The 19,807-nt window shown below is 36.6% G+C and overlaps 3 protein-coding genes across 3 annotated transcripts; 2 read left to right on the top strand and 1 right to left on the bottom strand.

Annotated features, from left to right (window-relative positions):
• Positions 1–1,516: 1,516 nt before the first annotated feature.
• Positions 1,517–5,710, top strand: LOC117927527 (clathrin light chain 2). Its single transcript, XM_034847067.1, has 3 exons — positions 1,517–2,048; positions 2,719–2,872; positions 4,970–5,710. Exons 1-3 carry the CDS (start codon positions 1,606–1,608, stop codon positions 5,330–5,332), a joined length of 960 nt encoding a protein of 319 aa, XP_034702958.1. The 5' UTR covers positions 1,517–1,605; the 3' UTR covers positions 5,333–5,710.
• Positions 5,711–6,461: 751 nt separating this feature from the next.
• On the bottom strand, positions 6,462–11,564 carry LOC117927526 (nascent polypeptide-associated complex subunit alpha, muscle-specific form). Its single transcript, XM_034847066.1, has 5 exons — positions 10,808–11,564; positions 10,413–10,524; positions 9,263–9,377; positions 7,515–8,462; positions 6,462–7,205 (listed from the first exon to the last, which is right to left on the bottom strand). The coding sequence occupies exons 1-5, from the start codon at positions 11,007–11,009 to the stop codon at positions 6,945–6,947; spliced, it is 1,638 nt and encodes a 545-aa protein (XP_034702957.1). The 5' UTR covers positions 11,010–11,564; the 3' UTR covers positions 6,462–6,944.
• Positions 11,565–14,260: 2,696 nt separating this feature from the next.
• Positions 14,261–19,617, top strand: LOC117928703 (arginyl-tRNA--protein transferase 2-like). The gene is made up of 6 exons (XM_034848693.1): positions 14,261–14,553; positions 15,587–15,625; positions 16,647–16,797; positions 17,085–18,242; positions 18,499–18,808; positions 19,198–19,617. The coding sequence occupies exons 1-6, from the start codon at positions 14,406–14,408 to the stop codon at positions 19,312–19,314; spliced, it is 1,923 nt and encodes a 640-aa protein (XP_034704584.1). The 5' UTR covers positions 14,261–14,405; the 3' UTR covers positions 19,315–19,617.
• The last annotated feature ends 190 nt before the right edge of the window (positions 19,618–19,807 follow it).

The raw sequence follows: 19,807 nt of genomic DNA, 5'->3' as shown, positions 1-19,807 counted from the left end.
TTTGTAAAATTTAAATATTTTAATCATGAATATTGTTATATTAATATTGTTAAACATAACAAAATTTTCATTTTTTAAATAGAAAATATTTGAATGTGATATAATTTTTATTTTAAACAACATGGAAAATAATATATTTCATATTAGTTTTTATTTATTTCATAAATTAATTATAATATAATATATCTCATCGGATATATTACCGGATATCATATCCCATTGAAAATAATATCCTAAAATATGTCTATTTTATCCGGCGGGATATAATATCCTATGATACATATGTCCTGTCATATCCCACCAATGAAACGTAACCTAATCATATTAGGTGATGTTTTTTTTTTACTTAATTCTAAATAGAACTTTAATGTTTAATAATATTAAATATTAAATTGTTTGTTTTTGTAGTATTTTATTTTTATTAAATATTAAAAAATAAAGAAAAATCAATATATTATTTTTTCTATTTAAAAAAAGTTAAATACTTTGGTGGTGTTTGTTTTTTTGGCTTAATTCTAAATAGAACTTTTATTTAACTTAATACTAAATAATGTTTAATAGTATTAAGTATTAAGTTGTTTGTTTTTTTAATATTTTATTTCTATTAACTTGGTGCTAAAACATTGAGAATGTTTTTTTTTTTAAACAAGAGCCCCCTCCCGTGCTCCTGTGCCTGTCAATAAGCCCACCTACATAAACCCCTCTACCCCCTCCATCAGTTGGCCATCACTCTCCTTTGTATCATTCTCTCTTTCAAGCATTTTCACAAACACTTCCCGCACGAAACGTTTTCTTCCTTTCTTTTTAATAACTCTAACATGACCAGACCTCAGCAGTGATATCGAGGCGTCCGACATAGGCATTAGGGTAGTTGGGTCTCTGAAATTCGCCACCCACTTCTGTAAGTTCACACACATGAACATGTACATGTTTCGGTTTCGGTTTTGTACACGTTTCGATGTTCACTTCCAAGTTGCTAATTGAAATCAGGTTTGTGCAGGAAGACTGGAATTTGGCTGGGCACATTCAAAACGATGGAGGACGACTGCTCGGGCCTATGACGAGGCGGCGAGGCTCATGTGTGGTCCGAGGGCGAGAACCAACTTCCCTTACAATCCAAACGCCTCCCAGTTATTGTCTTCCAAGCTTCTTTAAGCTACTTTAACTGTCTTTTCTATTTAGCCAAAAAATTTTAAAATTCAATAATAAGTCATCAAAAATTAGAAAAATAAACAACCTAAATTCTAAAAGCAAATTGCTTTAAGCAAAAAGCTAAAAAAACAAATATCACCTTTGTCTTTTTCTATTCAGTAAAAAGTTTATAATAATTCAAAAAAAAAGAAAAAAAAACAAACATCCCAAATAAATTGTTTTAAGCAAAAAAACCAAAAAAAAAAAAAACAAACATTGAAGACCACTGTGAGACAACAAGCCAGTAGAATTGGGCCGGTCTTGAAATGGCCCAGTCCAATGAATTTGCGAGCCTATAAATCGAGAAGGGAGTTCGCGGACAGCGAGGCATCTGGAGCATCACACTGCTAGTAAGAGAGCCAGAAGCGAACCTCGCGCGTCGGCTTCACACATCGTTCCACCAACGCATTAACCATGGCTTCATTCACCGACTCGTTCGGTCAACCCGGGGACGAGTCACGACCCGCAGCCGCCGCCTCCACTCGCCCCTTTGATGACGACGGCTACCTCGGCTATGACCCCCGCCTCCCTTCCCAGCGATTCGACTCGTTCACCAACTTCGCCGATTCCGAGTCCGTCAAGGAATCGGTCGAAGACTCGCCGATCTACAACAGCGCCTCCTACGCCGCTGCCGACGATGTGTTCACTTCTCAGCCAATCCCGGATACTCCCTCTCCTCCTCCGATCTATGTCTCCGGCGGTGGATTCGCTGCGGATCAGCATGAATTCTCGTCCTTTTCGCCCGAAGCAAACGGGAAGGTGTTCGATGAAGGTTTTGCTGGATCGGATGGTCCGATTCTCCCGCCTCCTACGGAGATGCAGTCGGAGGAGGGTTTTGCTCTCAGAGAGTGGAGAAGGTAGGTGGATCTTGATTCTGTTTTTCATTACAGATCTGTGTGGCAATTTTGAGAATTCACTAGATATTTCGCCGCTTTATCTATTTTGGCAATTAGTTTGAACTGATTTTTAGGTATAGGGTCTGTTTGGTTGATGAGGTAACAGAAGAGCAAAGGAAAATAGGTTCGAACTTTAGATTTTTTTTTTTCCTTCTAAGAAAACGAAATTTTCGATCATTCAAATAATTGCAAAAAGATTAGTTCAATTGGTTGTTTGCTTTTTGGCAAATCAAAACAGGGGATATTATAAGCTTTCATTTTGCTTTCTTTTTTTTCGTCCCACTGCAACCACTCGGCCAATAGTATTAGCGTTTTATGAAATAGGATTCGAATCTCTGTTGGCTCAACAGGCCTAGTTAGTTGAAATTAACCGTGGACGTTTATAGATCTATCCAACTTTAATACTGTCTAAATTTCTGTTTGCTAGGTTTAGTGAAGAATTGATTGTGTAGCAGTGATTTTCTGAATCAAGTTTCAATTTTCATTTCTAATTTATTTGTCTATATGCATTTCACACGTGAGTGATTCCTTTTACATAGAATTAACTAGGATTATCACCTTATTCCTACTCCAGCGGCTTCAACTTTGTGAGTTAAGCATTGATAAAAGATATTGCCATTGTGGCATGCAGACAGAATGCAATTACACTGGAGGAGAAGGAAAAGAGGGAGAAAGAATTGTTGAGCCAAATTATTGATGAAGCAGATGAGTACAAAGTGGAATTCTACAGGAGAAGGACTATAACCTGTGAAACAAACAAAACCACAAACAGGGAAAAGGAGAAGGTAAGATTTGGGATTCTTTTTTAGCTGTTCAGTTATTTCTTTATTTAAACTTGTCAATTTTTCCTATTTGGTTATCACTAGGCTATTTCCATTGGAAATAAGCACCTATCATAAATATGTGGCTTGAGTGTGCCTATTCCTGTAGGAAAGATAGCAGGGTTTTCTTACTATCTATTTTAAGTATCTTGAATCATATAACCGTTCTACAACCTTCACATTGATGGCTTATCTGTGAATCAGTTTATCTTTCAGTTTGATGGGTGATTTGGGCCTCAATCATTTACTCAATAGAAGCCACACAACACTTTCTATGACTTAGAGATTGGTTTTAAGAGCATTTGGATGGCATGTTCAGGCATTAAGGGTAGAGGGCAGTAGTAGGAACTAGGAGGTATTGACTTAAGCCTTAGAATTCTATTCTTATTCTATAAATTAATAAATAATGCAGTTCACACAAGCAGGTGGGGGTTTGATAGGCTTATGAAATGAAAACAAATTCCTAATTGTTTTTCTTAATGTTTGTTTGGATATGCTTCCTATTTTTTTTATGTTCAAAATTAGAAAATAATAGTAACTTTTATAGAAGATACAAAAACTTTAGAGACTTATATGAAAAATAATGGTTTAAAAAACTGTTTAAAAACATCCAATATTAAAAAAAAAATTACTACCTCAAATCTTAAAATTTCTGAAAGTGATTTCTAAATATATAAGGTAAATCTATACTTTTTGTACAAGATGATGTACTTTTATATGGAAGTTTCTAATTTTAAAAACAAAAAATAGGAAGTTTATCCAAATAGGTACTTAGCTTTGACGCTTAACGTCAAAATTACATTATGGATCACCCAATTTGGATAAGTATGGTATGGATGGTTTAGGCTTACAAACAGTATATAAGTAAAAGTAATGTTCAAATAGGTTTTCTTTTATCGAATGGTTGTATGATATCTTCTCCCCAATGTTAATATGTATTGATCGGGACATGCTGTATTTGACAGTAGCATGACTGCTACAGAAGATGTATAAAAAGAAATGCTATAATTAATATCCCAACTTTCTATTGCTATATACCAACACAATTATCCATGTAGTGAACCTGAGAAGTATATGTTCTAAACTGCCCTTATTGCACATCTCAAGTATTGCACTATGAGTTCTTTAACGCCTGTTTTTTTTTCCGTTTTTTGAACTTCTATATTTTTATTAGGATTTCTACTTGTTTTAATGTTTGTTGGGGCTCAGTAATAAGGGATAGGATATGACTAAGAAAATGAAATTACAAAGTTTGTTGATCTTTCCTGACTCTAGAAGACCTAAAACATGAGAACGTTGACTTTGAAAGTCTCTTTTGGATTCTTAGAAGTCTTGACAAAAAAAAAAGGTAGAAACTTCTAGTAAGACTGAAAATATTTAATGAAAAATCATTGTAATTCTGATTGAATTTATTATAAAAGCAAATCCTCAAAGTAGGAACTCCCTTGGACTTGATATCTGATTTGTTTACTCAACTAGAGACAAAAAAAGATGTACTAAAATTCCAGAATAAATTAATAATCATAGAAATGGTTGTTATAGTCCTTCCACTTGCTGCAAAGTAGGAAATTGGAGACCCTCATTGAAATTGTTATGCTGCATCTAGGCAAGAATGTTTTGAGAGAAACAGGAGAGAGAAGAGTGCTCAAACTGCCATTTCCAGTTGCAGTTCCCCTAAATTTGTGTAGAGTCTTCTGACATGTCAAGTCACATGATATTCAATGGATCATGCAGATTTAAAAAATAAATCCATTGATTTAGAAAAACAGCACCTTGATCATGACTCAGATTTAGGAGAGAAATGATTGGAACAGTTGGTGTAGAACTAGCACAATGTCATATATAAGGTATATGGAAGTTGGTGAGCTAAACCATATCCTACCAGGGATCTTATTTGTGTCGATCTACGTTGTCTATCAGCTAAATAATGGAGGGGTGGAATTTGTCATGTACGAGGAAAGCTCTCTTGAAAACTGGAAAAAAATAAAATCAAATAAAAAATGCAGTTTTAAAGCAGTCAATCATGCATTTTTTTTTTTCTGACATTTTCAATGATTGCAGTTATTCATAGCCAACCAAGAGAAGTTCCATGCTGAAGCTGATAAGAATTACTGGAAAGCAATTGCAGAGCTCGTTCCTAATGAAGTGCCAGCTATAGAAAAGAAGAGAGGGAAGAAGGATCAGGATAAGAAGCCTTCCATTGTTGTGATCCAAGGGCCCAAGCCTGGGAAACCTACTGACCTGTCAAGGATGCGACAAATACTCTTAAAGCTAAAGCACAATACACCTCCCCACCTGAAACCCTCTCCACCACCAGCACCAGCCCCGGCCAAGGACGCCAAGACTGGCAATTCTGCCTCTGCTGCTGCTCCCGCCAAGGCTGCTGTTGGGCCAAGCCCCCCTGAGGCTGTTGCTGCTGCTTGATACTTAACTGGTTGCCATCTTTGTCAGCTTTTTTTCTTATATGGATGGATATTTGGTCTCGGAGATGATTATTTTTGGTTTGTTGGGAGTTCTAGCCCTTTTAAGGACACTTTTGATCGGTGGTTTATGTGATGGTGCTAGGTTATATTTTTGTGCATGTTGATGTATAAAACATGGTTTATCTAGACAGCATTTTGGCTGATTATATTGTACCATTGCATTTTGGATGGTATGCCTGTTACCAGCGGCCATTGGATGAGTCTGAACTCAAGCTTGAGGTGACTTGAGAGGAGTCAGTTTAAGATTGGTGATTAGATGGGTTGGATGGGTTCAGGTGATGCCAATAAGGGTTCCAATGGATCTTGCTATTTATCAGAATCTACATGTGCTTTTTCTTGAGAGAAAATGTTAAAAGTTTCTTAGTGCTGTGCCCTTTCTCATTACCACCACATGCTGAGGATATCTATTTGGGCTCCCATTCAGAAAGTTTGAATGTGTGTATGATTCAAGTGGTCCTGCCACTGAAGAGATTGATCCAAGTCCAGAAATATGTTTGTACAGCACCAGACTGACTACTCATAACTATTGCATTCCCATCATCATTCAAAATCTGAAGTAGGCGGATGGAGATATGTGGTCCAGTTGCAGCTTTTATTAACAGACTGCCACATGAAAGTCCAAAAGATCCAAGCCATTAAGTTCTGCCAAAGGGTGGGGACTCAGAGGCCACTCAAACACTCATCTATGAGCCCTATATGGATGCACTGATGCTCGAAATAGAAACCATGTTCGATCCAAAGGTCTCACAGACCTATCACTTTAAAAACCAATTCATTGTGTTTGACTCTGACCCAAGGGTTTCACACAACCTAATTTTGCTTGCTTATGCCTTAGGCCCGCAACAAAACTCTCATGTTACCATTCCACTCAACTCTTACTATTATGGGTCTAATATGAATCCCTGTATCATCTCCCCAGTTACAGTAATCTTTACCAAATGAACAGCACAAGGCACCAGTGTCATTCTCAGGTTTTAACATCAGTGGCAAACATCAATATATCATCATGAACTCGTTCTCAAGGAATCCTCCAAAGAAGTTAACAATGAAAATGAAAAACTTGAAGCATAAACAGCAACAGGCAAGAAAGATGTTATTTGAACAAGCGAAGGAGAACAGAATGGGCAATGAATTTCATACAGTTGACTTTGCTGCTTTGACCACTCTGCTACTTGTTTCTGCATGATCTATCACATAGGAGTATTAATGCCATCAGCAGACTAAACAGTTGTCATCGACTCATATCATTATGCAAGAAGATATGAAAAGAGATCGAGCTTCCAAAGCCAATCAGCAATACCTCACCATGTAGAAAATGAGCCAGAAAGATGGCTTAGAACATAACTGCCTAATAATACAAAGGTGATGAATGATATAATCTTTAACTGCTAGTCAATCCAATAAACTTTACATAAATCATAGAGGCATGTTGCACATCAGTTCTTCCCGGAAACTGCTCCCCTTTCAACTGCCGGGTAGCAGAGATCCCAAATAAAATATAAAGTGGATTAGAAAAGTAGTTCAGAGTTCAGGATGGTGAAGTGCTCTGGCTATCATCTGCCACGTAAGCTGGCAGGAGACGGCCGACCCCCTCTCTCACTGCCAATATCATCTTCTATTTCACCCCCATCTACACAAAGGGCATTGTTGTTGACACTCACTTCAGAACTAGCATTACTGCTTGTGGCAAGAGGGGAATCTGAAACACTAACTGTTCTGCTTCGTGTAGGCCCTGACCTCACACTGTACATAGAGGACGCTGGAATATTTGTCATCAGGGGCCGTAGATTACCTGGAATGCTTCGCCTTATGTCCTGCCAAGAGCAAATCCCAAATTAAGGGAAAAAAAAAAAAGATATGCTACTTCCTTCTCCTTTTAAATAATCCGAGTGGGAAATAAATAAGAGAAAAGGGGTTTTGTAGGATCAATCTGGGCTTTATTAAAGAAAGGATAAAAATTGGCTTGACCATAGAGAAGAGAGAAACATATTCTGGTGTGATAAATGAAGACAGTTTTGAAATATTCCACCTCAACAAACTTATAAACCTCACATATTCTAAAACCAGGATCCTAGCCTAAACCCATAGATAATAAACCAAATAAAATGTAAAGAGATGTATACCATATGCCTAATAGCCATATCCAGAGATTTCTTTGAGAGCGTTCTTCCAAAGCCAGAGCTGTCCGGGGATGAAGCCAACTTCCCAGACAAGTTACCACGAGGAGAATGTTTGTCTTCTTGCTTAGGGGGGACCAGTTTTCTCATATTTATCACCCTTTCAACCATTTTTGTTCCAATTAAAACAGGGCTTACATTGTCACTAACTTTTGAAAGCCCACGGCTCACTGCAGGAACTGAGCTTCCACTGGTATGAATAATGCCATTGGGAGGACGACCTCTTGCTGGAGAGCATGATTGCCGCCTTGGCCTTCCATTAGGAGCAGCATCAACAGAAGAAGATCGAGCAATAGGTGCACTAGGCCTACCCCTCGAGGCCGAAACTGGCCTTTCAGGAGCTGATGTCCTTAAATTTGGAGGAGCATCAAGCGAGTAACCAGGCATCTCCGATGGCTTCCATGGTCTGGACTTCACAGTTGGGGAACTCCCACGGGATGGCACTGGGTTTCTTGATGTTGTAGGACCTGATTTTGTGACTGACGAAGTAGATTTAATTGGAGGAGCAGATAAATTTGATACACTTGAAGGTGTAGAGGGTCGACGAGTTGGTGTCGCAGCCCTTGATACAGGCTTGGATGCCGGAATGGAGGGCCTGGATGTTGGCGTTGAAGATCTTGCTGTAGACCTTGTTACAGGTGTAGATGATCTTGCAGGAACAGTGGGCTTTGTTGAAGTTAGGGTGGCCCGAGAAGTAGGTGTTGCTGGTCTTGAAGGTCTAGTTGTGGCAGTCAATGTCGGACGTCCAGTTGGTGTTGCAGGTCTTGATCCTGGACCCCCTGATGATGATGGCCTGCGGATTCCTGCACTTGAGGAATTCAACCCAGGGGAGGAAGCTGGATGTTTAGATACTAAGCTGCTCCTTGCAGCAGGCTCTGGCTGGGGGTTTGCTAACTATAACCAAAATATACAAACAACATGAGTTCATGACTTTGGGGAGAATAAGAGCCCAGAAATTCCTGAACATTAGATATTAGAACAGAAACACTTTTTAAGCATCTCATTAAACAGAATTGAACTGTTGAGAAGAAGTATTATTGTTTTTATGGGAACTCATTAACAATTCTTGACTCCATGTTAGCTGAGATTATAAAGACTCTTAGAATACTTCTTGCACTTGGTGGTTCAAAGGAACTGAGTCTTGTTCAAATGATAGTGAGATAGTGTAAAATTCAAAAAGAACTGATGTAGTTGAACTTGGTATATCAATGTTATACAATTTAATGATGTAATAGCAAGTTTACCACACGAGAAAGATGAGGAAACAATTTTTTTTCTTAAGTTAAGTAGTTAGTCATTTTTTCTTTTGGGCTTCCTGAAAACCAATATCCTATTAGACCAATACAATATCAAACTACCAATTTCATCCAAAAGTTTTAGCCATTAGATAAGGGTAAAAAAATGTAAGCAATTGGACCAATATCGTTAATAGTCAGCCCTTGGGGCCTAGCTCAAGTGGTAGAGGGTTGGGGTGGATTTGTAGACATTCCAAGTTCAAGTACCAGTGGGGATAAAAAAGGAAAAAAGAGGGGAAAAATGTTTTACCTATCAGAAAAAAAAAACTTGTCATAATTTCTTTATTTCTTAAGATTGATGTTTTCATATTTGTGCCTCTCAAATGATATATAAATGTCATTAGACGCTTGTGAACAAGGACACTTATCCACCATAAGATTTTAAATTAAAGCTCTTACTCTAGATTTCAATGCAGTGGGGCGAGCTTTAGGGGTTCCAATCTGACTCATAACAGTTTTCTGTGATTCCATCTCCAGGGAAGGAAAAAGAGGAGTGCCAGGAGGTGTTAGAAGCCTGAAATAGAAGAGAATAATAATGTCACCAAGTTAGGAAACAAGGTTTTGAACCTTATGCATCAATGAAAACCACAAACAACACAGCACCCCCATGAAACATCAGCAGTATAGGCAGACAATCCAGAAAAAAAGCTTTATTCTGTCATGCATTGCCACAATTAAAATTCTACTGCTAGTGCATGTTTAAGAGATGATAATATGCTAAAGATATCTTGCAAACCATTCATTCATTTATTTTGTACAGCTGATTGTGTGATATCTAGTGTTGAAGAAATATCTAGATCATTTGTTTGTCAGATGTAATACATGTTGAAACCAGATTTGTGTGGATCAGTAGAACTGCTAAAAAATTTGAGGGCCAGTCACTTCTCATGGGGAGCATGGGAAGTAATACAGGGACGTCTTTTTCTTCTTTAACACCACACATATCTGTCTGGTGTGCGGGGTGTGTGCATGCATATGTGTAAATTAGAAGTGTGATGATCAATAGTAATGACAAGAATCTTTTAATTCAGTCAAGGAACCAGTGACATTGGACTTAGGGAGATTGGGTTTAAGAATGCAAAAGAGATCCACTAAGAGAAACCATGGATTCTGTCTTTTGTAGTTTCCAAGAGTACCAGCAGATGATTAGAAACACCCTTGTTAGCAGTATCAGGATCACAGTAACTTTCCCATTGTCACTGTCATTAGTTTTGCATGCCAATTGTCTTCTGTAACATGCCTCATCCAGTTCCATAACTGTGCTCGACAATAAAAGGGCTTACTGGCAGGGTGATAAATTTATCATTTACCACCTAAATTTTCAAATACAACATCCAACACAAACCCAGTACAAACATGAGGATCAAATTTTATTTTCTAGGAGATAGTTTTGATTTGAAAGAAATAGGAACCAACCATCCCACCATGCCTCATAACACTAATTTTTAAGCTAATTTTGATAATCATCCCAACCTATAAACAACAAATCTATTCAAATAGATCAACCTTAAACTCATAAAAAGTAATCTAAGAGATGGTACTACGTTACCAGTCATAATCATTTTTATCATTGTCAGAATTCAGGAAATCATCTGCAACAGTTTTACGTGGAGGGGGTGATGGTGCAATGTTGAATATGGGAGAACTGCCCGGTTTTGCTCCTGCAATTGAGAAATTGAGAAACAAAATAAAAAACTTAATCTCAATGCCAAACAGCGAAGAGAAGAATTCACAACATAACTTTCATGCACGTTGATTAGAAATAGCTGCAAATTTGGTGTATATTTCAAGAATATGATGAAATAAAAAGCAACGGGTTAAAGTCCAATAAAAGAGACAATAATTCCAAAGCAATTATCATCAATTTGAAGAAGCGAAGGCCACAAAACATCAGATAGCAACCTTGAAACCCAAAACCAACAAAAGGATTCCACAAATCCGCACCTAATGGAGCATCAAACTCTTCCGAATTCTGCAGAAGGAGGAGATGACTCCGCTCTTTCTCGCGTTTCCGCATCTCAAGAAACAACGCCAGCTCCTCATCCTTCTCCTTCATCACCGACGACCTCAAACTCCCCACTTGCTGCTGCCTCTGCCTCACCGTAGCCGGCATTTGCGATTCCTGAGCCCTAAAACTCCGATTCATTGCCAAATCTAAACTCCACCAACACCAAAAATAGCTAGTAGACGAAGAAAAACACCCAAACAACCGAATCTTCAACCAAAAACCTAACTTCTCCTCCACGTAAACAAACGCAACCACATCCACCCAACAAGAATCCTCACACTCCTCAGAAACCTAAATCAACACATACAGATCTGAAATCGAGCTCCAAATTTGCGAAACTCCAAGCCGCAGCTCAGCACAAAACACAGCAGCATTTCGCCTTACTCTCCATGAATCAAACCAAAAACCAAAAACCAAAAACCAAAAACCAGAAGGAAAGAACTCAACAAAACCGAAACCTAGAGAGAGGAGCAACCGGCATTGTTGAAACCTAGAGAGAGAAAGACGCCATTGTTAAAGAACGAAGCTGAAGTCTCGAGAGAGAAAGAAACGGAGATCACAGTAGAGAGAAGATGAAGAGAGAGTGGCATTTAATGTTATTTAGGAGTTATTTGAGGTCCGAATCCAAAATGGGGAAAACAGGAAGCGAGGGAGACCAGGTTTTTCAGGGGAAGTTGGGAATTATTTATTTTTATTTTTTATTTTTTTTATTTTTTGAGATTTCTTTGAAAGCGGACAACTATTACTGCAGCTCTCGCTCTTTCTCTCACTTAAAGGCTACGCTTTCACGTTGTTCCTTTAGGTGGATAATCACGGGTTGGGATTTTGCAGTGGTGCCCCTCCACTTTTGCATATCTCCAGTTTAACCCCTAATTTGATTTCTTCTTCATAGAGAGAACTCAGGCCTTCAAATGGAACAAGAATTTAAAAAAATGGAGCCACATATTTATTGAATCACCGACCACGTTGAATGAATTCCCATGTTTTCTATCCTCTAAATTCTTGTCATTTTTCTGTATTTTGATGATATTAATAGAATTTATATTTATATTTTATATTTTTCTAAAAGGATTTGCTATGACAATTAAAGTATAATTTTGGGGTCTATATATATTCTTCATTTAATTTCAATACCGACTCCTACAACCTCATAATTCCAAACAACCAATTTTATTATTATATGTATGAGGTGAGAATGAATACAACCTCAGAAAAATAGTGTCAAACAAAAAAGTCTTCTTATTACATGACTTTTTTCGTCAACATTTCTTTGTTTGTTCAACTTAGAAAATACTTTTCTTTTCTGTCTAACTTAGGAAAGAATTTTTATTAGTCATGAATAGAAATGGCAATAAAATGGGTTTTCCGTATTGTCAATCCCACCCCACTTCTAATAAGATTGGCATGAAATTAAAAAAAAAAAGAAAAGTTATGAATGGATTTGGACTTTTTTTTTTTTGTTTAATTCAAACTATTCAGGCTTTATCTTATGTATACAATAATCCTTAAATTATTTAATTATGAATTTTAATATTTTCTATATTTAAAAAAAATAACCAATTTTTTACCATTTCAAGTATTTATAAATAGGTTTAAAAAAATATTATTTTTATAAGAAGATAATGGGAACATTTTTATCTAAATAAGGCCAAAAAAAGGTAAAATATTAAATTTCAAAAATTAGGTTTTTAAAAACCTTTTTAATCAAATAGCCCTGAATTTAATTTTAATTTTTAATACATATAAAATATTATTTTTCAATAAAATAAGTTATGCAAAATCAAAATGTAATTAAAATTTTAATATATACATATAAAAAAAATTAATCCATGAAGGCAAATATAAGAAATTCTGATGTGGACCTTGTCTTATTTATTTATTTAGAGATGAAATGCTAATTAATTTATACAACTAGAATGGAGTTAGGATGGGTTTGGCTCATCTCCAAGACTCAAACCATCCTAATGCATAATCGGAAAAGGGTCCCAATAATGAGGGTGGGCGAGTATTTATATACAAATGATGTAACATTATTGTCACGTATGTCCTGTTTACGTGTATTTTACGGAACGTTAGCTTAGAAGGGGAAATAACATAACATTGCATTTGTGTTGGGATTCATAATTTTAAATTACAAGGAAGAAGAGAAATTGTAGATCAAGCATCCCTTTCTGTCAAGAATGGAAATAGAAATGGAATCTAATTCATACATAGACTAATAGCCTTTCCATTTCCAATAACTCCCACCAAACCCAAATCACCCTCCTCCCTTTTTTAGTATAATGATGCCAGGTTGACTCCTCGACACAAAAGATATGGAAACAAAGGCCATGCCTTAAGGGTCATCTTACTTCTACCTTATCCATGAGAATCCGGATCCGTCATCCCAATTTAAATCAATTCTCACCCGTGTCAACAAAAAAGTTTTACACAGGGTGATGAAAAGCATAGAAAATTCTGATACCTGTCTCCTTTAAATCTTTTTATTTTTGTTTCAAAAATATTTATTTTTATAATTTCGTTACTTTTAAAATTTTAAATTAAACATAATTTATAACTAAATAAATATAGTAGATATTTATATATTTATAAAGATGAAAATGAAAAAAAAATCATTAAAATAATATTTATTTAATATTATATATAAATTGAGCCAAGTAAATCAAAATTATATGCATCAACTTAAGCTCAAAATAATTCTCAAACTCATTTTAAACTTGTTTATATTTATTTTAACATCGTCTTAAAGATGGGTGCCATGGATACCTGAAAAGACCGGTACATTGTCATCCCAACTTTTACCCTCAATTTGATATTCCTATCTTTCCTACACCAAATAAAAATAAAATTTAACTAATGAGTTTTTATTTTGTCACATGATTCAAATTATTTTTCTAATATGGTAAGGATTAACTTATTATACTCCCATTTGATGGGTTGAAATTGATCAAAACTTTTTATAATAGAGAATAAAAACATTTTAGACATATTTATAACCCAAAAATGGATTAATTATTATTATTATTGAGAAAAAAAAATTAGAAGGGAAAACTTAAATTAATGTATTTATTTTACTAAAAATGGGAATGATGGACAACATTTTCAATTTAAAAACTAAGAACGGATTTTAAAAAATAAAACTTTGTTTTAAATCAACTACTAAAAATAGTTTTGTGGATATTATTTACAAAGAAAAACTTAAAAGTATTTTAAAAATTTTCTCAAAAAATCTAAAAACGCTTGAAATTTATATTTGAAAAAAACAACATATTTTTATTTAAAATAAGAAATTAAGAATTGAAGAAGAGTTGTAATAATGAAAATGAGGATTATTCTTAGACTATCGGAGCTCAAGGAAAACACATTAAAATATACTAAACTAGTAGCGATTATGTACGCAAGTTGCGGGAGTCTTGAGTCTGTCTACCCTGCGGTGGTATCTGTGGGCGAACGCCGAGGTCCCAGGACAATCAGAGGAGTTTTACGACACCCTTTCTCCTGGAAACGCCCGGCTGACTCTGTGACGAATGGTTAATGGCGGGGAAGACGAGGAACGAGGCAAGCAGTAGCAGAAGTGGGAGCGGTGGGAGTAACAGAGGCGAAAGCGTGGTGGTGGATGTGGGCAGGCGGAGAAGCACTTGTGGGTATTGTAGATCCGGTGCTCGCACCAGTATTTCTCATGGTCAGTGTCTCTGATGAGTCCGATCGCTTGGTCTCTCTGGGTTTGTTTTTGTTCTGCTGGGTTTTGGTTTTACCGATTCATTTCTTCATTTTGATTGACTGGTTGTTTCGTTTGTTTGATTGACTGATTGATTATTCTGTTGCTGGGGTTGTCGATGGTGTCTGCTTGAATTCTATTTCATGGTTCTGTTGGTTGATTGATAGGAAGGAGATGAATTCTGTTGCTGAACGTGTGAATTGAAGTCAATGATCGGATATTAGTGTTTTCGATTATTAAAATTGAGATGGTTTTAAGGGGTTTGTGAATTCAATTAGTATAGGAGCTTCTGAAACTTATAGATTCTACTCGCCCAAAGTAAGGAGAGCTTTGTTTTAGCTGTCAATGTTGAGGGGTTCTGAAAGTCGGATGGTATTGAGGGGTTTTATCCCCTCAAAGGGTGGTGCCAATGTTGAACAACGGGTTGAATTGTGTGTCGGGTTGGATAGATGGCGGTGAAGTTTGGTTCTTTGTTGAAATGGTTCTTGTTTTTGTCTCAGTGAAAATTCATTGAACAATGAGGTTGTTTAACTCGAGTGGCATCCTCGGGGCAAAACCCCAGGATTGTAGTCCATTTTCTTCTTTAATGTGATATTAGCATTTCTTATGTTTTAGTTCATTAGCCTGAATTCCAATGTTATGTGGAAGGTTCCCAAATTAATTAGAGCAATTCTGAAATGCTTATATATATATATATATATATATATATAATTCTCAAACACTAGCATAAGTTCCACTGTTCTCTTTCTCTCTCCCTTACTCACACGCCTGTGCATTCATGTAAAAATATTCATATTAACTATTTAAGGGCTAAAAAAAGGGTGAGTTCATCTATGCAAAGTTTAAATTTCATTTACAAATGACTTGACTGTTAGGACATTGACCAGTGGAAGTAGTTGTTACACTTTTTTTTTTTTTTCTTTTTTGGCTATCCATGTCTATGTATCAATGCAAATAAAAGTTTAGACATCAATTTTTTTCCCACTTGATTTTGCAGGTTTATGGGCACATAGCATTACAGTTGATGACTACCAAGGTTGGCAACTTCAACTTCTTGATATATCTTGTGAAATTGACAATTATTATGTGTGATCACCAAATATGGAAATTCCTATAATTGTTTGGAGATGAGATATCAACATACTTTATCAGTCTTAGCCAGTGCATTGGGGAAATAAAGATTTGGACAAGGGTATATGGAATTCTTGGTCTACCTGACAACTGGAATCAAAGTTTTGTCGTATCTTGGAGAAAGTAGTTGATAGTTGAAATATAATATGTGGACTTGGAGAAAGGTACAACTAGATTCCAGTAATTGAACAAAGAACCATTCACTAAGAGGGTGTTTGGTAAATCTACTTAATAACTTAATATGGCTTAATGACTTACTTCAAGTTATTAAGCATGTTTGGTGAAGTAACTTAATATTGTACTTAAACTTAAAAATGACTTTGATTAATCAATTTAATGACTTAATACAACTTAATAACTTGAACATAATTTAATTTAAAGTCATTTTAAGTTATTAAACATTAAGTAGTAAGTTTTATCAAATACCCTCTAAGTCACAAAAATGTAAATTAGTTGAAATTAGCTGAGCTGCAATGTTGATCAGGCAAATGCCCATGGCAACTTTACAAGTTGTAGAACCTGAACTAAGGGGATGTTGGATAAAATTAAATCAAATAAAAAGCCATCATGGTGATGGAAGGGAAACGTTTTCAACCCATGCTTGCATAGTTGTTTAGCATGGCGAAGCAATTTTCTTTCTTTGCTGGTTTTACTGAGTCATGTCTTTCTTTCTTTTCTTTCTGGCTAGGGTAAACTAGAGTAATGCTGTTCTTTTTCTTTGTAAACATGATTTGTCGGCCTGGGCAATTGCGATGTTTATAAATCACTACTATTTTCTTATAGAGTTTTGGTTTTCTTAGTTCTGTAACTAAGATGGAGCATTGGGAGAAAAAACTGTAGCAAGCGTCAATTTAAATGTTTTATAGTTTTTTTTTTGTGCTATAATTTATTTTGATTTTCCTATTTCAACTTTAATGCTCTGGAAGATCTTCTTGACCGAGGTTGGAGAAGATCTGGCTCATTCCTTTACAAACCCGAGATGGAAAGGACATGCTGCCCTTCTTATACTATCCGTCTGAGAGCAGATGATTTTGTTCCTTCTAAAGAGCAGCTTCGAGTTTCTAAACGAATGCAAAGGTATTGTTATGAATACATCCTATTCCTTTCTTGTTTGTTGAATTGGTTGTCATATTTTTATGGAATCACCTGAAAGACTACATTATACCATACTGATGAGATTGCTTTTTCACGTGGAAGTTGTAGGGCTAGAGTAGATTGTGGGCTAGTTGAGACCACATACTGGATGTTTAATGAATTAGCCCCTTTAATGTTGCCAGATCATTCTGAATATTAGCAAAATGTAGTTATGCTTTCTTCTGAATTCAGTTCATATTGAGTACTAACAGCAGAATTACTATGCCTAGGTTTCAAGATGGAACTTTGAGTGTGAAAAAACAAGATAAAATCAATGATGGGCCTAAAACTTCAAAGAGTTCAGGCAGCAGTATCCATCATGAAGTTTCAGGCTCAGCAGCAAAGGGGACATTGGCTGGTAAGGATGAAGAGAAGAATAAGGTGGAAGCATTTATGCATTATTTGTCAGACCAAATTGATAATGCAGTATGTGCATGCACTGAAAGCGGGGAGTTCCTTTGTGACATCCAATTACCAAAAGCTTCTGTCAAAATGGTTTTGCCAGCCAAAAGAAAACTACAAGTGGAAGGATCAGAAGATCTTTTATACTCCAGCAACATTTCATTTCAGATAGCAGCCACTTTAAGGAAGGCACAATCAGCTGAGAAGGATATGCCCCATTCAAAGTTGTCAAGACATAATGCGGAAGAAGATGTGTCATCTATTGCATTTTTACCAAAAACCATTGCAGAAAAGTTGGCCAGTTCTTTAAATCATATGGCGAAAGTCTCTGGTATGTTGATAAGAGCTTGCAATGGGCACATTAATTTCTATTCTGCTAGAAAAGGTAATTTTCTGAGTGAAGGGATTCAAATAGTTAATGGTGCTAAGGAATCCCCCACTGGAAGTGGAAGTGAGGGAGGTTGTTTGAAGAAGAGCTCTGAATGTCCTCAGGGTAAACGACGGAAGCTTGAAATCCGTCTGAAAAGGTCCAGTTTTGATCCAGAAGAATTTGCCTTGTACAGAAGATATCAGATTAAAGTGCACAATGACACACCCGAGCATGTCATGGAAAGCTCATACAGGAGATTCCTTGTTGATACTCCCTTAGTATTTGTTCCACCAACTGGTGATGACACGGTTCCCCCTTGTGGCTTTGGCTCTTTCCATCAGCAATATGTGATAGATGGCCGGCTAGTTGCTGTTGGTGTCATAGACATCCTTCCTAGATGTTTGTCAAGTAAATATTTATTCTGGGACCCAGACCTTGCTTTTCTATCACTAGGAAAGTACTCAGCCCTGCAAGAAATAGATTGGATAAAAGAGAATCAAGCTCATTGTCCAAGCCTTCAATACTATTATCTTGGCTATTACATTCACTCTTGCAGCAAGATGAGATATAAAGCAGCATATCGCCCATCTGAGCTTCTCTGTCCTCTTCGTTACCAGTAAGTTATTTTTCTGTCCCTGGCAATAGACTTATGATTTTATTTTTCTGTAGCTAATTTATATAATCGACTAGCATCCAAGTTCCGGGCTCATGTAGTTATGTACCCCATACCTAGAGGCAAGGCACTTAGTTATGCATCACTTACCATGAAATGGCCCCTGCTGGAGAAAATTTAAAATACCTGATAATCATCATGCTTGGACAACATTGGACTCCCTAATCAAATTATCTTTATCTGGCATTTCTCTTTTCAGGTGGGTTCCATTTGATATTGCCAGGCCTTTACTTGATAGGCAGCCATATGTTGTCTTGTCAGATTTTGCTGTCTTACAAAATGGAGAGTCCACACCACATGTTCCTGAAAATCTCATGGAAATGCAACATAATGGCCTTAATGAAGAAGACGCAAATGACATTGATGATGAAGAAATGGACGATGCTGATTTTGTAAATTCTGATGATGAATCAGATTCAGAAGCCAATGGTCCAACATCAGTTGAAATAGAAGATGGTGATGTTAGTAATGTTTTGATTGGATTGAAACGATCCTGTGTGAGGTTCAAGGTATGTTTACTCAATCCCCTGAAACGATCCTGTATGAGGTTCAAGGCATGTTTGCTCAATGCTCTGAAGCAAGGTAAACCCAAAAGGGGATGGAAAACAAAGAAAAAATAGTTGGTTCTCTATCTCTGTTGCAGTTCTTTTTTTCTGGGGATTCCAGTTTCTCCCAAGGATGCCCCATGCCAAAGTTCTGATTAATCAAACTGTTCCAGGGTTGGAATTTGGAAAATGGTCACCTGGGCCAATGTAGGAAGTCCACACTTGCTCCCCTCATGTGTTACTATTCATTGACCTGCCTTGAAAAGATTCAAAATATAAGAAATGCTACATAGTTCAAAACTTCCCTTTCTTCTCATTTGCCACTGATTTCATTTTAATCCTTTTGTTTGAAGGATCTGCAACATGCTTTTGGTCCCAGTCAACGTGCTTACTTGGAAACACAGTTGCGCAGATACATGAGGGCTGTGGGTGCTGAGGTCGCTGGTCGAATGGTTTATTCCCTGGGGTGACTGATTCTGTTTCTCAGAAGTCAGATGAATATTCCAGAGAGATTTGAATTGCTGTCCAAATCATCTGTGGTGATCAAATTGGAGCTGAAAGGAAACTGCTGCAGAGTTATTCGTTTCTTGGATTCAAAATTATTTTTATTTGCTGGATTAAATGAACTGGGATTTGGATGAGTGGTCTGGACTCTGAATTTTTTTGTAGATACAGATTACAGGATACATTCTCATCCATGTTGGGAAAATAAACCTACTTTGCCCTTCTGAAATGAAAATGGAATACATCTCCAACAAGTTTTACCTTTTAAATTTTTACGACTTCCAGCTCTTTGCAGATGTCTGATCCTTGCAATGTAGCCCACGTTATATTTGTATTAGTTCATAATCCACATAGCTTCAAGGAGCATGTTTGCTGGATACTTGCCACAAGGAGAGCCAGTCTTTACTAATTTTCCTAAAAACATAAGCATGGATGTTCATTGCCTTTAGATTTCCAATT

The sequence above is a fragment of the Vitis riparia genome, chromosome 13, assembly GCF_004353265.1.
Source record: "Vitis riparia cultivar Riparia Gloire de Montpellier isolate 1030 chromosome 13, EGFV_Vit.rip_1.0, whole genome shotgun sequence".
NCBI classification, from domain to species: domain Eukaryota; kingdom Viridiplantae; phylum Streptophyta; class Magnoliopsida; order Vitales; family Vitaceae; genus Vitis; species Vitis riparia.
This window is presented reverse-complemented; position numbering and strand designations above follow the sequence as displayed.